General features: G+C 46.5%; 1 protein-coding gene across 1 annotated transcript; it reads right to left on the bottom strand.

Moving 5' to 3' along the window:
* Window positions 1-904: 904 nt before the first annotated feature.
* On the bottom strand, window positions 905-19,186 carry LOC135368798 (cytochrome P450 4c3-like). The gene is made up of 11 exons (XM_064602312.1): window positions 18,890-19,186; window positions 12,749-12,861; window positions 11,877-11,962; window positions 9,249-9,436; window positions 8,863-8,932; window positions 8,657-8,783; window positions 7,457-7,603; window positions 7,201-7,374; window positions 2,889-2,955; window positions 2,533-2,706; window positions 905-1,115 (listed from the first exon to the last, which is right to left on the bottom strand). The coding sequence occupies exons 1-11, from the start codon at window positions 19,146-19,148 to the stop codon at window positions 949-951; spliced, it is 1,572 nt and encodes a 523-aa protein (XP_064458382.1). The 5' UTR covers window positions 19,149-19,186; the 3' UTR covers window positions 905-948.
* Window positions 19,187-20,100: the final 914 nt, after the last annotated feature.

Genomic DNA, 20,100 nt, shown 5'->3' with positions numbered 1-20,100 from the left:
CACACACACACACACACACACACACACACACACACACACACACACACGCACGCACACACACACACACACACACACACACACACCTAAGGTGCTTCGCAAACAGTTTCAGCCACTAAAATCTCCTGTTTGGTCATCGTCTCTTCATGGGTGAAAGTCTCATGATGGTCATTAACCGTCTAGTTCCGAAGCGTCTCTCGAAGGTGAATACCAGCAATGATGGTTTAGTCAAAAATGTCGCGCTACGGTCGAAAAAGTCAGTTCAAGAGTCAGGTCAGTTCTCGTGGCAGGTTTCCATCTACAAGATGAATACTAGTTGGGTACCAGATTCTGAAGCCATGGAAAACCTGGAAGGTGCGAGGCGCTTTCCAGGTGAGTGATTCGGCGCTGCCTCTTTCCAGGCGAGTGATTCGGCACTGGCTCCTCCACGGAAGTGCGGTCTAGCAACACTGGGTTTCACATCACCGGTATTCTTCACATGCGCCTTTCTCTAGGTTCTGTCCTATATACCAGTGGAGAGTATATTTTACAACGAAATCTAGGAAGCACATGACTCGTCATCCATGTCGCACGAAGAAGTTACCAAGCGCGTGCCCGAAACCAAGGAAACAGCCGACGGCGCGCGCGTGACTACCTGTGACGTCACACAGAGTCCAAGAGGCTGAAGAGGCGTCGCAGAGTTTCGGTTTCGATATAAGCTTCCCAGCAGCTGTTTTGGCAACTAACGAGTCCCCGACCACCCAACCAACTATGTTTCTCATTTCTGAAGAATGTACCAAACTTATTGCACCAAAATGTACCTTAGACTCTTATAGTGTCAAACTGTCCCGTGATCTCCCTTGAAGGAGACCTGTACATTTTTTTTCTTCTTAACTACTCCACCGCTCTGTACAACATTCACTGTAAATACACACATTCATTCATTTATTAAGCCTAGCACGTACATCTGTACTAGGAGACTAGTCTTGGTGTGAGCTTCACTTCGAGTCCTTCTAACGGCCGTAAAACCAGTTCCATGCACAACGTAAGGTTTTCCGTCCGAAGCTTTGACTCCACGTTAAAATGCCTCATGATGTGAGCCAAGATGATCTTCTCCTCTCTCTGAGCGAACTTTTGGCCTGAAATGAAAAAAAAAAAAGAGAAAAGAAAAGGAAAAGGTGAGCGCCATCAACTCTGTCGTAGACGTGAGTATCGGTAATGATAGCGGGTGATTGACATCACTCATCCCACTGATGTTACAATGTGGTCGAATGTGATGTATTGTAGTCGTAAGTTGTCTTCATCAAATAAAGGAACCACTATCACATTCAACGTACGGACAACAGGTGATGTGGAGTGTGTCGAACGGCGGATAGCTGGACTAAAAATCTCAACAAACGGCACCCCATGGACTCATCCAGAAAGACACGCACTTGAGAATTCGTTGTATACCAGTAAATCCGGTAGGCGTCTCTGCCAGACAGCAGTAAAGTACCGTATTAACGACCTTCAGTCGAATGACTGTTTCAATGACAATGTTGAAACTCAGTATATTTCGAGGACTATATACGGACGTGTTATTCTTCTTTAATTTTTTTTATTTCATGTATTTGTTGTTGTTTCTACATTTCGGAAGAAGTGCCACGTGCGAGCACTTGTGCATTTTATGCCTCACCTTCGACTACTTTGTTCACCTGATGACAGATGGCGCCACGTGGAATTCAGGGCTTGCGTATCTGCCGATCATAGTTGTCGCGCGACGTAGAGCTACTAATTACCACTAAGAAACAGTCAGCGCCGTAAGTAGGAAGGGAATTGCCTCAGGACGAGAGCCGCCGATATTTCGAACAGGGCACAGTCAACGCCGTAAGGTACTTCCCCGTTTACTATTTGCGTGAGGCTGCCGTCCAATATGAGGAACAGTTATAGTAATAGTTATTAACACGTATCACCGACTGACATGCTTGCTGTGGCCAATAATTGAGCACCTGTATGCAAGACAGAGCAGTAGTTATGGGGAAAATTGTACTTGAGCGTTTTACTAGCAATAGAAATCATCACTTCGATAAAACGGCAAGCACTAACGGGTGCGTGCGCGTCTAGCGACATCTATATGCCGTACAAGGAAGCTCGTGAACAATTCAGTTGACCGGTGCACGACAGAAAAATTTATGGACAGTTTTGGCAAGAGTTCAATTCAATTGGTACAACTTCCGGGTGCATGTTTGCGCCGCTTAGCAACTGTGGCCATGAGAGCGCTGATAAGACATTTGGTTCTGAATCCACAAATCAGCGTGTGGACAGTTTATGGTGAGACGTTTGTTACACGCGATGGCCTTGGACGTGCCTCGGAGGTGAACGAAGTGAATGAACCCTGGCGTTGACAGAATGCGATTGAGGTCCGCTATAAAGCTCTTGCTGTAAGAGTGAAGTTTTTTGACCGCTGCTACAACACTTGGCTATTGGAAGCACGTAATATTTCTAGTACATGTCATCAAAACTGACGGCGACTGCTATTTCATCGACGCAGACATTTTACGTCTCCGCGTTTCTTACCGATGCAATTCCTTGGACCACCAGCGAATGGCACGTAGAGGAAAGGATGTTTCCTCTGGCTGTCCATAAACCGTTCAGGAATGAACTCGTCAGGTTTTTCGTAGAACCTCGGGTGGCGCTGGAGGAAAAAGCATGCGGCCAGGGCCATGGTTCCCTTTGGTATGACGTACTTGCCTGCGCAGCGATAGAAGGAATGAAATTGTAGTTCTGAAGAAAATGCTATAGTTAAGGGGCTGTGTGCTCTAGTAGCTCAGAATGAATTACTTGTAAATAGTAGCGCGCCGGCCGGTATGCTTGATGAATATTAGAATATTTACGTGACTTTTTAAACAAAGCGTGAAAAGTATCAGTCTTACCGATTTCAATGTCTTCGTCGATTCTACGACCAACGATGGGCAGTGGTGGGTACAGCCGCATGGACTCCTGAAAAAGGGGCAAGTAGGATACATCTATAGAGAAGTTAAGGGAAGATCGGAAGCGCTAGATAACAGTGTGCCGGAAAGCACTGTACAAGAAGGCTGCACCCGATTTTAAAGTTCGCCCGTTAACCTCGGCAAGTAAGGTAGCACGTGTGGATAACTTGCCTTCTTGAAATTAAGGGTTCATGTTCGCCGCCAGCAATTGCGATAAGTCACGGGGCACATTCAACCCAAACACCCATCGCAGTATAACCACCCTTAAGTCAGATTCGTACTATTACCACCACAGTAAAGTGTACGATGTGCATTCGGTGATGTACTTATCCACCCTTTCACTGTTCACAAACAGAAGGCACAACCGGAAGTTGGCTAGGGTTCCCAACGTCAGCGGCTACATGTGGCGCCACTCCGTGTCGCTCATATGAATTAAACCCTTTCACTATTTGTAAGCAGTGAAAGAGTTTAACCGAAATGAGTGACACGGCATGGCGTCACATGTAGCCGCTGTACGCTGGGGACCCTAGACAACTTCCGATTGTGCCTTCTGTTTGTAAACAATGAAAGGGTGAATACATTGAACAACAAATTAGTTTCCATGAAACAAGCCTGAGAATGCATGGGCTAGCCCTCAGCGACTGGATGCCACCGGAAAAGTGTGTGTGTGTGTGGGGGGGGGGGGTTGTTAGGAAAGTTGCAAAAAAGCGGCAGGAAAGGGAAAATCGCCGACAAGTGGCCATGACGATGCAGCGAATCGTGAGTGCCGATCAGTCTGGTTGAGCGGCCACACCACGTCAACGCAGTTCGCGAATACGACAAGCTAAGAGGCAGGTATGTGAGGCAGCCACACTAATAAGTTACCTTTGATCAAGGAAAGACAAAAAAGATAAGGGTTATAAACGAGGAAAATATATCACGTCTCCCTACTGCAGGAAAAAAAGAAAATTGTGTGTTTGTAAGAAAAAGAATTGGTCCTCCATTACAATAAGGAGAAACATGTACAGTCCTCCCTCGTTAATATGGACACTTTCGTCACCGACCAAAATCGCCCATAAAGCGAATCGTCCATATGATCGAATACCAAGGAAATAACAAAAACAATGCTGAAGGTTTATTGAAAAGAATTTCCGAATTAGTGCTTGCTTGAAGGTATACTTCGTGGCGCACTAGAAAGACATCGGCAACATGGAGAGCCTGCTACTCATTGTCCTCAAAGAATTTAGGAGCCGTCTCTAGTCCCGCTAGAACCATAGCAGACGTGACCGTTCGTTTGGCGTTGCTCAAGTCGTCAATGCCAGTGCCTGACGACTTGCCTTGACAACTGTACCGCCTCTGTCCTCGTAAGCTGCCGAGCGACTGCACTATGTTTAACTAAAGGCACAACTCCTTGCACCAGGATCAATCGCCCGTGGACGTGTTTGGAAGAGCCATGACGTCATACAGGATTTTTCCATGCTCTTCATGTCCACAAATACCCCCTTTTCTCTTATAGTTCTTGTAGACGGTTGCGAAGGAAAGGGCATAGCTCCCTACGCAACGCAACGTCCTACTTTTAAAAAAAATTGTGGTGTAGAATGTGGAGAGAGGCTTGCCCTCCACACCGATACCGTGCATAATAACGAGACAAAAATACACGGACTACATATAGTTTGTACCGTGCCGGACCGTCCATTGTCCAAAAAGCGAGTTTACATATTAAGGAGACGAAAATGCATTGAAAAAGTTTGGTCCTCACAAAAATCGTCCATAATTCGAATTGTCCATATTAACGGGGTCCATATTAACGAGGCACAACTATATTCTGTTTGTTTGAACTCCATAAATGATCTGCATTATTCAATAAATGATCTGTTTTATACGTGATCTGTATCAAAATATAAGAACAGAAAAAGTTCCCTTTTATTTCGGTCAGAGAATTTGGAAAAACATCAGGGAATTTGGTGGTCTACAATTTTGTAGACTCCCTGACACACGCTTGCTGGTGCTGCGAATGATGGCACAACATAGTGACATCTCCAACAGCCATTGATTTTAACGATCAGCGATGAAAGATGAAAGTCACTGAAAAGGCTAGCCAGCTGTAGGGATCGAACCCACATCTTCTGGATTACCGTTCCACGGCTCTACCAATTGAGCTAAGCTAACACGCCTCTCCAGCGACTTTCGGGGTGCGTCATCTGAAGGGACGACAAACCAGCCACTCACTCTCACTCACCCTCCTTTTGAGGCTTTGTTTGTACCTGTCCCTTCTATGTTGTTCCAGCCTCAGAACATCAGTTTCTCTCTTAACGATCAGCGAGGTCTGCCGAACCGACTTTTATAATCTTGCGAGCGCAGAGAATTGTTTCCGGGAAATATAGCCAGTGACTGATGAAATGCTTACCGAGACTGCCCAGAATTCACGAACCACGTGCCAACCATTACCCAAGTGGCAATTCCCGCAAGTGCCACACGAATCTTCGCGGAGCTGTTTACGACGGCGGTACGTTTTGACATCCAGCTACGTTTCATCACTCCATCGTGCGTGAAACGTCGACACGTTTTTCGATCTCTCCCATCGTGCCGTAATGACAATGGAAAGCTTCATGCGTGACATTCTATATACGTGCGACCTTGCGTATCCCGCACAATTTATTCCCTCCGGAGCCCGGGTATTTACGTCTTATAACTTCAGATATTCAGCCATGTAAAAATCACAAAGAATGGGAAAAGTTCTGAAGTCGAAAGGTATATTCCTTCCGCAGGACAGCCATTGTCAAATAATTACCATCTGTTTATGGCCATTACCATACAACGCTTAGACAACATAGCAGCATCACCGTATGTCGACGTCATATTCCTCTAAGGTGACCACTCCGCGATGACGCGATGGTTACTGCCGTTACTGTGCATTCACGTGGGAGACATTCCTCAGAATACTCCAGCGGAATATTGCGCACAACGTCATAACTTTCTGCGACTACGATAGCGCCAGCGCGCTCAGTGTCGTGTCTTTCGAGCTTTCTAACCACGGTAAACATCGACTTAATCACAAGATATTCGGTTGCAGACGACAGTTCAAATAGCAGGGTTGCGGGGTTGCCACTCCGGAGTTGGAATGATTCCGAAATCATTCCAGATTTAGCAGAGCCCGGAATTGGAATGGAATGGCTGAAACTGTCGTAGGAATGGGAATGGAATGATCTGGGTGCCCCGGTGGCAGTTTTGGTTTCAACGTGCTGGTTTCTGCCCTCACGCCCCTTGCACCGCACCTACACACGGTCAAGAGTGAAATAACCTTGCTTTTGCGCTTTTTCCGTGCTTGGTAAAGTCAATCTCCTCTAGCACAGCTGGGCTTGCCAGTACAGTTAGCCGTCCTTTTCTTTTCTTGAGGGAATTAACGGAATGGAATTGGGTTGCCAAGCCATTCCAGGAGTGGGAATTCATCATAACTTTAATTTCATTCCGAGGAATTGAAAGGAATGGAATTACCACAAATTTCCATTCCACGGAATGGAATTGGAATGGAATGGGTGACCCCATACCGCAACTCTGGCAAATAGTGTCTGCGGCTAGGACTTTCCCGACATTCTACCTTGGGACGCCTTGGGAGTGCTCAGGGTGAGACGCGTTGGAACTCCTCCCCGCGAGCAGCGTTTTGCTTTCTCTCTCACTAGTATATACTCCGTGCTGATGTCGCCCGCGTGAAGACGCGGTTTGAGAACCTCGAGAGCTCTTTCGTTGTCGCATGATCCCATCTGGAAGCTACGACTAGGCAACTTTACGAGTAATGGCACTTTTGAAATTCTAAACCCAAACCCAACCGAATGGTCTAACCCCAAACCGAAATCAATGAGAAGCTGTCACATGCTTTCTTGTGTCACTTGCTTAGCCGGTGATATAGAGCTGAATTTTAGAGCCAGCGCTGCGTTGTCTTGATGTGACTTTCCGGTGTTGCTCCTGCCATGGAATCAACACTGTAGTTCGCGAAAAAAAAGTTCCCATTACGACTCGAAATAGTCCTCTATCACCGCTTTCTCTGCCGTGCATGGTGACATTCCCTGCCAAGGTGTGGTATCTGGTGCTTACGCTACCGTGAAATCCAAATCAAAAATGCTTTAGAACCCTAGTCTCAGAATCAGTGGATGACCCCAGACTGTCTCTTTAAGTCGTCACAGTGTGTTATTCTGATCCCGCGATCTCTCATTTGAATGAATGGCTGCCTACGTGTATTTGAATACGTATACGCTGCAGTCTTTGTGTTATTACTGACCTTTATGACGCATTCGAGGTAAGTGAGCTGCTTGAGATCGTCGACGGTGATGGGCCTGTCTCGGTCGTCACCAAAGATGGCATCGACCTCGTCGTGAACTTTGGCTTGAACGTCTGGGTGGTTACCGAGCAGGTGTAACGTGTATCCCATTGCCGTTCCCGTGGTGTCAAACCCCTGCAGAGCGTGAGACGTGGTGCAACTGTCAAGAACCAGTCAGAAGCGTGCTTTGTGGACTGTGTGGATAGCGAAGTTTTACCCCTATGAAGACGCTGGAAACTTCGTCCCTGATAGCGTCCAGAGACATGGTTCCGTCTTCAAAGTGAACTTTAAGCATGGCATCGAGAAAGGAATTCTTCCCTTCCGCCTGGCGGGCCTTGTAGTCTGCACTTCTTTCTCTCACAATCTGAAATATGCAACAAAAAACAAAAAAAAACAATAATAATAATAAACATAAAAAATGTGCCACACAGACAGTCTTCAATGATCGTTGAAACTAACGGTCATTGCACATGTGCGCAGCGCCACCGAGCGTGCAACTTGTCAACCTGTCAGGAAGCATGAGATCTAATGTTCTTTGAGAAGTTTACACGTTCCACGCTTGGTGGCGCATTCCGCGTGTTCAATGGCCATTTGTTTCAGTAATCATGGAACATGCATGCAGCGCCACCAAATTGTGTAACCTGTCAGGGAGTATTGGGTCCAACGCTGTTTGAGAAGTTCACACGCTGCACGCTTGGTGGCGCTATGCGCATGTTCAATGGCCATTTGTTTCAATGCTCATATTGCATCTTCAATGATGCAAGATGGACCGAAAGGAAGACGCATGGAAAGAAGATGGAAAAATCCAATGATGGACCGAACATGTTAAAATGTGGCAGCTCTATAGGGTCACCATTAGAGGTGAGTGCGGATGGGATTGACAAGATTCGCTCCCGTACGGTATCCGCGCATGTAAGATCCGCGACAGCGTCCGCGCTTATATTGAGTATACCATACATCCGCGGTCATTGCATTTGTAGGAAAGATATACATGACAAAAGTGTTACGTCACAAACGTTTTTACTTTCCAGCATACAGACTCTCTGAGGATCGTTATGCCATCAACAGAAATTGTCCAATAATAGCAGTTTAAGGAATAGCAATGCAAGGCATGGTGGACTTCGACACCATTTTTGGGTTCTCTACATGCTAACAATTATATCTCCCCCTCTAGGAGGCATCGGCAGAGACACTGAAGTGAAAGGCGGATATTCGCGGTGCGCGGCCATCCGCATTCTAGCCGCGCGGATTTCAAAATATTATTTCTACCCGCAAACCAGAATGCCGTGCAGACACTCCCGCGGACCCGCGGATACATGCCGCACCCGCACACCCCGCAAGCTATCGTTGCCACAAAAGTTTTGGCCACACCCTTTTTAAAACGGCATGCTTGAGCGGGAGCAGATAAGATACGCACCGAGTCATTGTAGTCCCGGATCACAGCCACGTGCTTGTAGAACTCCTTCGCCTTTGCCGTGAGGTTGTACGTGAAATCAGGCCAGTGGAAAAGATTGATCATTCGGTCGACGACGAAAGAACCGACGCTAGAACCAAAGAAAGAAATCGTTAAATACGAATGCATTGCATTTGCGCCCCCTAAACGCGATCAGTCGGTTTTCTTACTTGTCCATTGCAATGAAGAGTCCATTTTCCTGAGCCTCTTTGACATTAATGCGGCTTCCCAACGCAGTTTCTGCAGCAAGAAAAGAAGACAGCATATCATGGGCTAAGATTGCGTGCGTGGATTGCGTGCGGTCATGTACAGGATGTGTGCAGATAAACCTCACCGGCATTTGCTCACTTAGCTTGTTGTCTAAGTGACGAACTTCCGGTGGCGCACGATGGCGCATTTATGCGTGCGAAATCTACAGAAAAATCGTGGAAGCCATACTCAGCGTGAAAAATAAGCAGAGCGACGAAAACGTCGGCTTCCGAGCATTACAATTGCGTGCTCTTAGAGGGTTTCGTTTATCTGCACACACCCTGTACAGTATAGAACAGTCCCTTACCGAATAAAATGCCGAACGCTACCATACGCATGACGGGAAGCGCGTCAAAATATTTCCCTTCAAAGTTGTTGAGCACCGGGATGAGTTCCTCTCCCTTGCGGCTCATGGTGGGGACGTAGCTGTCAAGCACCTTGAAATGGAAGGCAGGCGTCATGGCTTTCCGACGGCTTTTCCAAACGTCCGTGTCGCTGCAGTGCCAATGGAAATGGAATTGTTAAACTCGGTGCATTGGAAGGTTACGTGCGATTAAAGAGTAAAGTAATTAATTACACTGAGCAGAGTTATGTGCTATAAGTTACACTGTGCGGTGCTACGAAAGTCGTACTAATCTGCATGCGACCTGGTGAAAAAAAAAATTAATGAAAAGAAAAAAGTGAAAAAATAAGTTAATGGCGTCTAAGGCGCAACAAAAATATGGGACAGCACACACACACGATTTTTCTTACATCTTTCATTGTATAAACGGGGTGTTTCCGTAAACAAACGTCCGCTTTTGCTCCGCAGGCACAACTGAAAGGTGTAATTACAGTGCTAAAAATAATTTGTTTGCTTGTAAGGAAAGCTGGAAATGGTGTTTGCAAAACACCCACATGCTTAATTGAAGCGGCGCTTTTTATAGAGTGGACGATCTATAGAAGAGTGTTTTCCCATTTCCTTTCTGTGTGAATAAACATATACCCCCCTCTCCTTTTCCCCTTTTTCCTTTATGCTTTCTCCTGCTTCACCCACTTTACCTGTTTCCTGTTTGTTTGTTTTCTTCTCTCTCTTTTCTTTTTCTGGCTCTGTTTTTCCACCCACAAACGCGTTTTGGAGTAGCCAGTTCTGACTCGGTCGGGACTAGCATCTCCATATTTTTCTTTCTTTTCCAGTTCCAGTTCCCATTCCAAAAGAGGGTTTCACAAATGATCTGTTTTACTTCTCGCCATACGTGTTTAGTATGGTGGGAAGGTCAGATGGCATAGGCACAGGTAAGCTGGTGGATGAGATCTATCAAGTAAACGGACTGAGCTTGGGCAGAACACAGGGAAAAGACGACAGCAACTTTTTCTGAGCTCGGGGTTTTTCTGTTCGGGCTTCTCTTTATGGTGTGAAAATTCACCACAAAGCTGCGCACCATAAAAAGACATTTACACCCGGTGAAATGTGTAACAAAATTTATTGTATAAAAACACGCGCTCATGGTTTCCTGGTAACCTAATCCCACATATATGGCGGCGATCGCTTTGTTAGAAATTTGTCGTATCCTATTTGTCAAGCTAAACTTCTTTATCTTTTACTTTCTTTATCTTTAACTTTTTGTATACTGCCAGTTATGCTGGCATGGTACTGTTCCCACCTTAGTCACAATTTATGGTGCTTTCTCTTCAATAACCTCAGCTTCTGGTAAACCCTCTACCGTAAATCTCAACTTGCGCTTGTCTACCTACCGCAGTATCAACTTTTGGTAATCTCTCAACAGTAACTTCGACTTGTGGTAATCTATCTACCACAGTATCAACCTGTGTTTGTCTCTCTACCGTAACTTCAGCTTGTGGTTGCCTATACCTTAATCTCAACTTTGGGTAGTCTCTCTGCCGTAATCTCAGCTTGTGGTGATCTCTCTACGATAACCACTAATTGTCGTAATCTCTACCGTGACCTCAGCTTGTGGTGTGGTCTGTTTACCGTAATCCCAGCTTGTGGTAATAGACGACCTGCAGCACTCCGCCATTGATTACGCACCGCCGCCGCGCAAGGCATGCTGGTTGCCAGTATCAGCTTCATCAACCAGTCAGCCGACCCGTTTTTTCCGGTTCTTGCCCACCACAGCAAGATATAACCTCACACCAGTCTTCTCCTGACGTCACATGTTTGTAAACAGAAACTCGTCTATGGCAGTCTTAGCAAACCGTTCGCAAGGTTATCGTGCCTACTGGAGCCAATCACAGGAGTGTTTGACTCAGAATCTTATCCACTGATTGGGAAGGTTGATACGGTTCGACGCAAACCCCGTTATCAACGGTTAGTTAGAACTCTCTAGTCTGTCTACCGTAACCTCGACTCGTCGGCTTCCTGGCTAACCTTTCCCTTTCCTTTTTTTTTTGTCAGCATTAAACATACCCCCTCTCCCCTCCACCCTGAGCTCGTGATAATAGGGAGTTTAAGGAAATCCCCAAGCAGCACAATCGACGCCATGTCGCTGTCGGTCGATCAGATATCAGCAACGTGATCCCAAGCAGCACAATGTACTGAAAGTCGAGTGCAGTGGGGTGGACGGGTAGGTGGAAGATCCTGAACAGACTTTTGACGGTAAGGAACATTGATAAGACACATACCGTCTACCCCTATTGCACTCGACTTTCAGTACATTGTGCTGCTTGGGATGTCAGCCGCCCCAAGGAAGCAGGCGGTTGGCTTATTCAAGTTTTCGGAAACGTTATCGTGAAACTTCTCCTAAAACTCCCTAATCTCTCTACCGTCAACTCAGCTTGTGGTAGTCTCTTTACCGCAATCTCAACTTGCGGTAATCTATTTTCCCGGCAAAGAAATATGAATTCAGATCTGTATAAAATATACCACATTCCAATACCATTAATGCCTAGCAGCACCAAAACAGCAGAATGTTCCTGCTGCGTGCCTGTGACCTACCTCAGTACTATTCCATTTCCTATGAAAGGCTGCATGAGGCGGTAGATGAAAGGCTTGTTCTGGTTACGTGGGTTACTAAATATTTTCTGCAAAGACACCAAGCTTTATTGCAGATAGAGCAGAAGTTGAAATTCGATTATGGCTGGTGATTAACATGAAAGAAGCTCAACACTGGACTCCCAAACAGGGACGTATACGCCCAAAGGGGAAAAAAAGGACGAAATTAGGGTAGTTATAGCATCTTCTAGTCTCTTATGACCCAGAAATTTGCTCTTCAGCTGAGCAAATTGTTCTTGAAGCCTGCATACACTTTCCTACAGTGAACCATTTCCGCGTTCGCACCGCCTCTAGCGAAGAGACGTCGAATGTCATTCCAGTAATCATGACGACCGTGCTGCAAACTTGAGAGAGAAGACAGGCAGAAAGAATAAAAGCACATTACGGGATTATGAGTATAAAGGATCGTCAGGTCTCGGCCTCAAACGATCACGTAACTTTGAAGCAGATGAGTTCCTGACATGAACATAGCGGCCGCCCGCAGGTTGCGCGCATACCCAGAAGAGTTCATTGGTCCACTAATCCGAACTTTTTTCGCATACGCCTCGTATCCTAGCGGATCTCCAGTGAATCACCCTCGGCGGGCACCAAATCAAACCCACGTGAGCAGTACAAAGGGCCGAAACCGGTCTTGCAGTGAGACGGACGAGTTCGCGCGGTGTCCTCACTGGTTCCCACTTCTGTCTTCCCCATCCGGCGCCATCTACTGAACACGGAAGTAACTTTGTCCGACGCACCCGCGACCTACTAAATTTTAACGACCATGTCACAGGCAACAGGTCAGCAAGCACACGATGTACAGAAGATGAGCTTACCTCCACGGTATCTGGTGTGACACCAAAGAGTAATGGCACAGGACCGTAGTAACAGGCTGTGACATCCTGATCAAGAATCGTTGGCATCATACTCCGAAGGTATTGAAACATTTCTGCATTATAGAAGAACAAAGTCTGGTTAGACAAGGATACAAGTCAGCCTTCTTTAAAGGCAGTGAAATACTGGCTGAAGCTTCGTATACTCTGAGGCAACGTAAGAGCATGGAGGAAGGAAACACGGCCGTTTCGAGCAGATTTCCGTGGGACCCCTCTGGCGGTCGCTCCTGTCAAAACCACCATTACTTCCTGTCCACCACGTGATCCTCTCTAAAGTTTCGGTTTGGCAACGCTTTGTTGCTCGCGCTGCTTTTCGTGCTTTTATGCTTTTCCAAAGTCACTTACTCTTAAAATGTGAGCACCACTGCGGAAACAATGTTTTGTTAACGTGTTCTTACCGCGGTTGCGGCTGTCGTTCAACAGAAAGCAGCTCTGTCACGGGAATAACGTTTCCTTCGTAATCACGTACTTGACCGGTTGTTTCGTACCCCTGTCTGTGAGAGAGTCATCTTGAATCGTTCCTTTGCAAGCTGGCGCTGTCCTACAGCTGCAGATTTGATTTCCTCCATCGTTGTACAAATTTGATTACTGGCATGCTTTACCACTTCAGCAGCAAACACACAAAACGCGGCCTCGTCGTCACACAAACATCGCTGCCGCGAATGATGTTTCTAGTCCTGCGTCGTTGTCCTGCATACCCTGACCGGTCTTGTAGTAGAAGGGTAAACCAAGAGTAAACCTCCGAACACACAAAAATAAAGCTGGACGCGCGGCGTTCGTCACAATGCAGATATCTGAACTGGAAGACAATCACGGCTGCCGTCGTCTGCTTTGGCAGCTGGCCTGCGCATGCTCTTGGGGTCACGTGAGCGGTCACATGGTAGACAGGAGCATCCCAGAATGCAGTGCGAAGCTGGCACGCCCGTCCCAATGGCAAAAAGTTGGAAGGGCCGCTCCTGTGTTTCCTTCCTCCATGCGTAAGAGCTGCAGTGGCGGAGGAATATCTCCAGGGAACATAGTCCGCACATTGAGAATTGAGCATATGCGAGAAGATATATCTGACGAAAGGCTGAAGCGGAAGCCGACTCACACGCTTTGTTATCGCGAATATTTTACGGCTCCAACGAGTGTTTTCGAAACATGATCAGTCTACGCACTATGTGTATGAAGCGGAGGCGTCATGCACTCGCGTAAGCCAATGAATGACGCATTTAGATTTGTGAGCGGAGTTGTCGTGTAGGAGTTAAGTTGTCTCGAAGCATAAAATCTGATTTGTACCTAAACTCGTGTCCCCCCTTCCTTTGTGGCATCATTCCCCTGACTCCAGTGCCGGATTTACAGTGGTGGAGGCCCCGGGGCACTGTTCTGTGGGGGCTCCATCGTGTATTCCATGTCTATCCAATGTGTTATTCGGGGTCGACATGCGTGGACAGAGGACAGATTCTTACCAAGTTTCCGTTTGAGGGACACGCTTCAGGCATGCAAAACAGATTTCCCTTGGATAAGACCTTTACTGGTGGGGGCCCCTTTGTGGTGAGGGCCCCGGGGCAAGTGCCCCGTCTGCCTTTCCCTAAATCCGGCACTGCCTGACTCGTAAGCATGTGACGCCGACACGAGATACGGTGTCTAAAGGAACACACAGGAAGATGAAGGCGACAGAGATCACCACTTTTGCGAGTTAATGAGAGGCAATGAAGCGGAACAGGTGCACTGTTTGGAGAATGCATATAAGAGTTAATTTTGATTTAGTCCGCCTACAGAAACATGTAAGAAAAAAAAAGTCTATATACTAAAAATATGCATGGGAGACGACCATCTCGGGCGTTAAGCAGCAGGCGTCGGGTTTTCGAGGTTGCAAAATACTCGGAAAAAACTCCTTCGTCAACCTGATGTCTGTAGAACATTCGGTTCTTGAACACTGTTTGGCCAAAATGTTCGATAGGTTTAATAACGCCACCTCGTCTGAAAAAGCACTCTTGCGTCTTTCCTGTTCAGAATATTTTATTAACATAATGATCTAATTTCATAAATCACTGGCCAGATTTTACTTTGCTTTTAACTAACACAAGCTTTCGTTACAAGTATGTCAAACTGCCAAAAATATGTACAGTCTACCATTCGTATAGTTACCAATCTACACCGTGTATCTAATGACCAGTGAACTTGTTATACTTCGATTTCAGAGGCACTCTAAAATCTTGCATACGCCACAGTGACGATTTATGCTGCCGTTTGCGTCTTTGCGAAATTAGTACCTCACTATCTCAAAAATATATCTCCATAAAATATAAACATCTGTAAAGTCTCTATTGAATATACCTCTCTATCTTTATAAAATCTATCAAAGCGGCTGTGGTTCCCGCGCGCGTGATGTGATATGATAGAAAAGGAGAGAGAGAGAGAGAGAGAGAGAAAAGGATTTAAGCCACGACGAAGTCAGACTGGCTACCGCAGACCACTTAGCCGCAGTTAGTCGAAATAAATAAAAAGAATGAGAAAATCCAGTAGTTGGGGCTCCCCGCGCGCGCCGGGGTAGATGCCCTTGATCCTCGCAGTCTGGTAATTTCAAGGCCGCAAAAAGACCGTGGAAATTCTGGCACCTCTTGCCGCTGAAACACAGAGCGAGGCGGATGCAATGCGTGCACTACGTGGCCATTTCACTTCCTTTCCCACACATTTACCGCGGGAATGACACTAAGGGCATTCCAACCTGACTAACTCGCGAAGCCATCGCGCGCGAGATCAAAATCGTTGTGTACTTTCGGACGCCTCGCGCAGGAACTTTCGTGATTAAAATATGTGTGCCATGTTTTCGAAATACCATTGTCGTTGTATTTGCGGCAAATTGTTTGTCTGGTGATGACGACATCGTAACCTCCTGCGACGACTTCGCAGTGAACTATGCCGACTTTTGTCTGGAGCCGTAAGAGCACGACACAAGAAGACACTGTTTCGGCGCAGCAGGGGTCGGATTCACAAACAAGTTCGTAAGATTCGCTACGATGTCGTAGTCTACAACCGTCGTAAGACATCGTCGCAAATCGCGGGGTTCAGTATTCACGAAAGGATCGTAAAGGAGAGGGAGTTTCGCGATGGGCAGAACGAGCAAGAAAGAGCAGCTGACGTGCTTCCTGAAATGTGACCGTGGGATTAATGAGCGATTGGGCCCGAGGTTAGGTTATTGTTATAGCAACGACGTCAGCTCAACCAATGGGGCCCGTTGTATCCTATGCCACATGCCACGGTGTTTGTCAACAAAATCGCTCGGTATTTTCAGAAGTGTGTTCTGAAGTTGATATAGAAGTCACTCATCGGGCCTCAAAGCGTGTCCACCGGCCGAATTTTACGGAGAGTGAGATAGAGACCCTCGTGGAAGGGTACAAAACAAACAAAAACGCTATCGACGCCAGTGGAGATGGAGCAGCAGGAGCTAAAGAGAAGTAAAAGGTCCCTAAGCACATCACTGCAGCCCTCTTCGCGGTTTCGGGAATTACACGGAACTTTGCAGAAGTAGAAGTGGACAGACTTTAAAAGTTCGAGCAAAAGAGAGGTATACGGTGTGGGTTCATTGGGAATTACAATAGTTGTTAGGGTGGATATTACAGAGAGGAAAGGAAAGGACGGCTATGAAATTTCATAACATTCACAAGTATATTAATTTCAAACGTCAGGAGCAAGTGTAGACCGCTGCGCGGCTAGTACCGGTGACGATACTGGAGGAAAGAGTGGTTGGGGCCATTGACCGAACTGCTGTACATGATATTCTTGGCAGTTTCGATATTGGTATGTGTGTGAGGGGGGATGAGTGCACCAAACACCCTCACCACAAACTTGTGTTAATTAATTCGCTGAGAATGCTGTGCTCAGCTCTGACTCAGCACAAGAACTCACCAATCCAGGCACATCCCATCGACCATGTCCAACGACGCCTCTTTCAGGGGCTACGTTTTCTGCCATGTGTACTTACCTTCAGAAAAAGTGACTGCGAATGATATCTATGTAGAGCCTGCTCAGCAGCCTCAGGCATCCGCCTCACGGTCAAGCAAGGACTCATGTTTGAGCAGGGGCATTCAGAGTAGAACCACGCACAGAACCACAAGCATACTGTACCTCCTCATGCTTCGTCACGTGCATTCACAGTGTACAGTCAATTGAGTCAATAATTATATGCCTGTCTTCTCAGATTAGTGTGTGCATGGCATTTCATGAAGGCGTCAAGATGACAGCCGCACTGGGGCAGAGGAAGTTTTGGAGACTCACAAGAAAACTGAGAAACATTTAGCAGGCCTGCTTGTCCTGCAATGCGAATGCTTGCCATATAGAGCAGCATAAGTATGGGGTGAACACATTGCCAGGTGGCAGCTTAAACCATGGCAACAGTGAATAGACTGCGTACATAAGAATGTGGAATCTTCATTTATTTAGTTGACTTCAGTTACAAAATTATTTAGGAGCGTATTCAGACATAAACGTGTTTTCTAAAACAACCACACTTTCCATCCCCCGGGCACTCCTCCTGCACAATTTCAGAATATGCACACGTTTACGGAATGTTCATAGAGAAGGACCTTGCTTACGCTACATTGCATGACAACTGCCTGGACATGACCAAACATAATTTACCCAGGGTGTTTTTTAGGAGTTCACTCGGTGTGCGAATGAACTTCATTTGAGCGTCCACATTGCACTTGTTACACCAACGACGATGCGGGAACAACTGCTTTGTTTCACGGCCGCCAAATCTCCAATCACCAACTGGAAGCTTCCACTTGAATAAAAACGAAACGCAAATATCACCTGCACGTCCCCGCGAATAGCGTGGCACCGATCAGTTGGTCACCTCAAGGAGGGAGCCAACACGTACGTCGCACAGGCTATACGAATCCCAGCACTTGACATCCTATGATAGCGTAGCAAGTGGCTCTCGGAGACGTCAAACAAGGTCACACGTTTCCAACAAGCCCTCTCACGTCGCAAGCCTCGTCGCGGTTCCAACTGTTCGAAATCCACACCGGCCAAAGTAGGCAGCCATGTTTGCTGTTGATTGACTTACGACAGCTAGGGGGCTCTCTTAGGATTTCGCCGCAACTTATGACGATCTTACGACGCCCGCGCTTCGTGAATCCGCACTTTATCGCAACGTTGTCTTACGACGGACTTGCGACAATTTTTGTCGTGCGAACTGTTTATGAATCCGGCCCCAGGCACGTAGTGATACGTAAAGTTTAAGTTCCAGCCCTACTGGAATAGGGATTTAGCGAATCTACGATATAGCCATCAGCTACATATCGCAAAAGCGAAATGAAAACGAAGTGGTACACACCACTCTTGCTCCGTACACACATTAATAAAGGATCGTCATCGTCCTGATTAACCTGCTTACAGGTCAGAGAAAGATGGAAGTATATATATATAGATAGATAGATAGATAGGGGGAAAAAAGACACCGGAGACTGAAGTAGGGAGTGGGGGAAAGTTATTTATTAAGCTGGCATTTAAACTAAGGGTCTGGGGAAGTCTACGTTTCGGCGGAAGCTCCGCCTTCTTCGGGACTGAGCAGAAGGCGGAGCTTCCGCCGAAACGTAGACTTCCACAGACCCTTAGTTTAAATGCCAGCTTAATAAACAACTTTCCCCCACTCCCTACTCAGTCTCTGGTGTCTTTTTTTCCCTATCTATATACAACATCCTGGTCGTTCGAACCTCCATTTTGGAGCGTATATATATATATATATATATATATATAGGGAAAAAACACACCAGAGACTGAAGTAGGGAGCGGGAAAAAGTTATTTATTAAACTGGCATTAAAACTAAGGGTCTGGGGAAGTCTACGTTTCGGCGAAGGCGGAGCCTACTACTACTATACTATGAGACCGTTCTTTTAAACGTTTCATTGCATATTACAATCCTTGTGTTAAATTACGCACTGAGCAAACTAGTTTTTGTTAACTTTCCTGTAATCTGTTGTCCACGTCTTATTATTTTACTTTCATTGAACTTCGCCGCCGTCTCATATATCAACCTCTTTAACACACACACACATATATACGCATATAGTACATATAAGTGACGATGTACTTACTGGCTGTCATCGGAATATTGGGATCCATCTTCGACATCTCCTGCCACATGTCCAGCACGAGAGAGAACGGCCACTTTTCTTTCGGATGCGGCACTCGCCGGAGATACCAGTACGCTCTCAACCATTCTCCCACGAACTTCACGCAAACCACAGCTACCAACAAAACGCACACCTGAACCAGAAAGGAACCCGCTGTTTTCCAGTGGAGCGCCGAGCTCCAATTTTCTCCCCAAAAACCAGCGACGGCGAGGCCTGACATTGCTCTGACTTTGGGATCGTCGTTCCGTACAAACCAGTAAGGAGAGCGGATCTCACGGTACTGACATCATTATTAACCCTCTCCGCGCGTGACGCAACATGATCTCGCATGCCGAAGGTCTACGCTGGTCTTTCCCCCACACTAGCCGCCTGTGGTTGCGTTCGCGCATTAATGATGATATCTTTCTAAATATCTGACTATACCATCTCTAAGTTTCGTTTACGTATTATTGTTTCACAGCGAGGGGGGGGGGGGGGGGTCGTCTCTGAGAAGTATTTTCCCCGAAACTGGTAGATTGTGACGCGCATAAGACGGGGACTACAGCTTTTCCCTCGCCACGTACGTACTTCGAAGGTCGTAAAGCTGTCTTATACCCAGATGATGGTTGAATTAGCGTACGCCGTGGTCTTTCCCCCACGTAGCTGCTGTGGTTGTGTTCGCACATTAATGATGATATCTCTCTAAATATCTGTCTATACCATCTCTGAGTTTCGTTTACGTATTATTGTTTCATAGGGGGGGGGGGGGGGGGGTTCTTCTCTGAGAAGTATTTTCCCCGAAACTGGTAGCTTGAGACGTGCATCAGACGGGGACTACAGCTTTTTCCCTCCTCAGCTGTCTCGCGACGTAAACTCCGAATTATTATTAGTATTAGCGTTTCCCTCGGCACGTACGTATTTCGAAGGTCGTAAAGCTGTCTTATACGCGGATGAAGGTTGAATTAACGTAAAACCCACTTCAATACGCAGCTCATCCGTGACGGCCAGAGCTCCGAAGTAATCAATTACGAGTAATAATTAAGTTGCCGCAACTAATTACTTATCAGTACCTAAATACTTTCTGAGATGAGCAAATGTGGCTGTAATTTAATTACGTTTTCGTCTTTAACCTGGACTCGAGGCATCGTTATATTTCTGCGGTGTCTCTATCGATGTAGCCGTAAATTTCTGCC

The sequence above is a fragment of the Ornithodoros turicata genome, chromosome 9 (assembly GCF_037126465.1).
Source record: "Ornithodoros turicata isolate Travis chromosome 9, ASM3712646v1, whole genome shotgun sequence".
Classification (NCBI taxonomy): Eukaryota; Metazoa; Arthropoda; class Arachnida; order Ixodida; family Argasidae; genus Ornithodoros; species Ornithodoros turicata.
This window is presented reverse-complemented; position numbering and strand designations above follow the sequence as displayed.

Bases quoted from the DNA above. Each gene is read 5' to 3' on its own strand.
- LOC135368798 (XM_064602312.1), bottom strand. From the start codon at position 19,148: ATGTCAGGCCTCGCCGTCGCTGGTTTTTGGGGAGAAAATTGGAGCTCG. The intron at 11,963-12,748 runs GTAAGCTCATCT...GTGTCTTTGCAG, and splicing joins TCACACCAGATACCGTGGAG to AAAATATTTAGTAACCCACG. The intron at 8,933-9,248 runs GTAAGGGACTGT...TTCTTGCTGCAG, and splicing joins AGCGTTCGGCATTTTATTCG to AAACTGCGTTGGGAAGCCGC.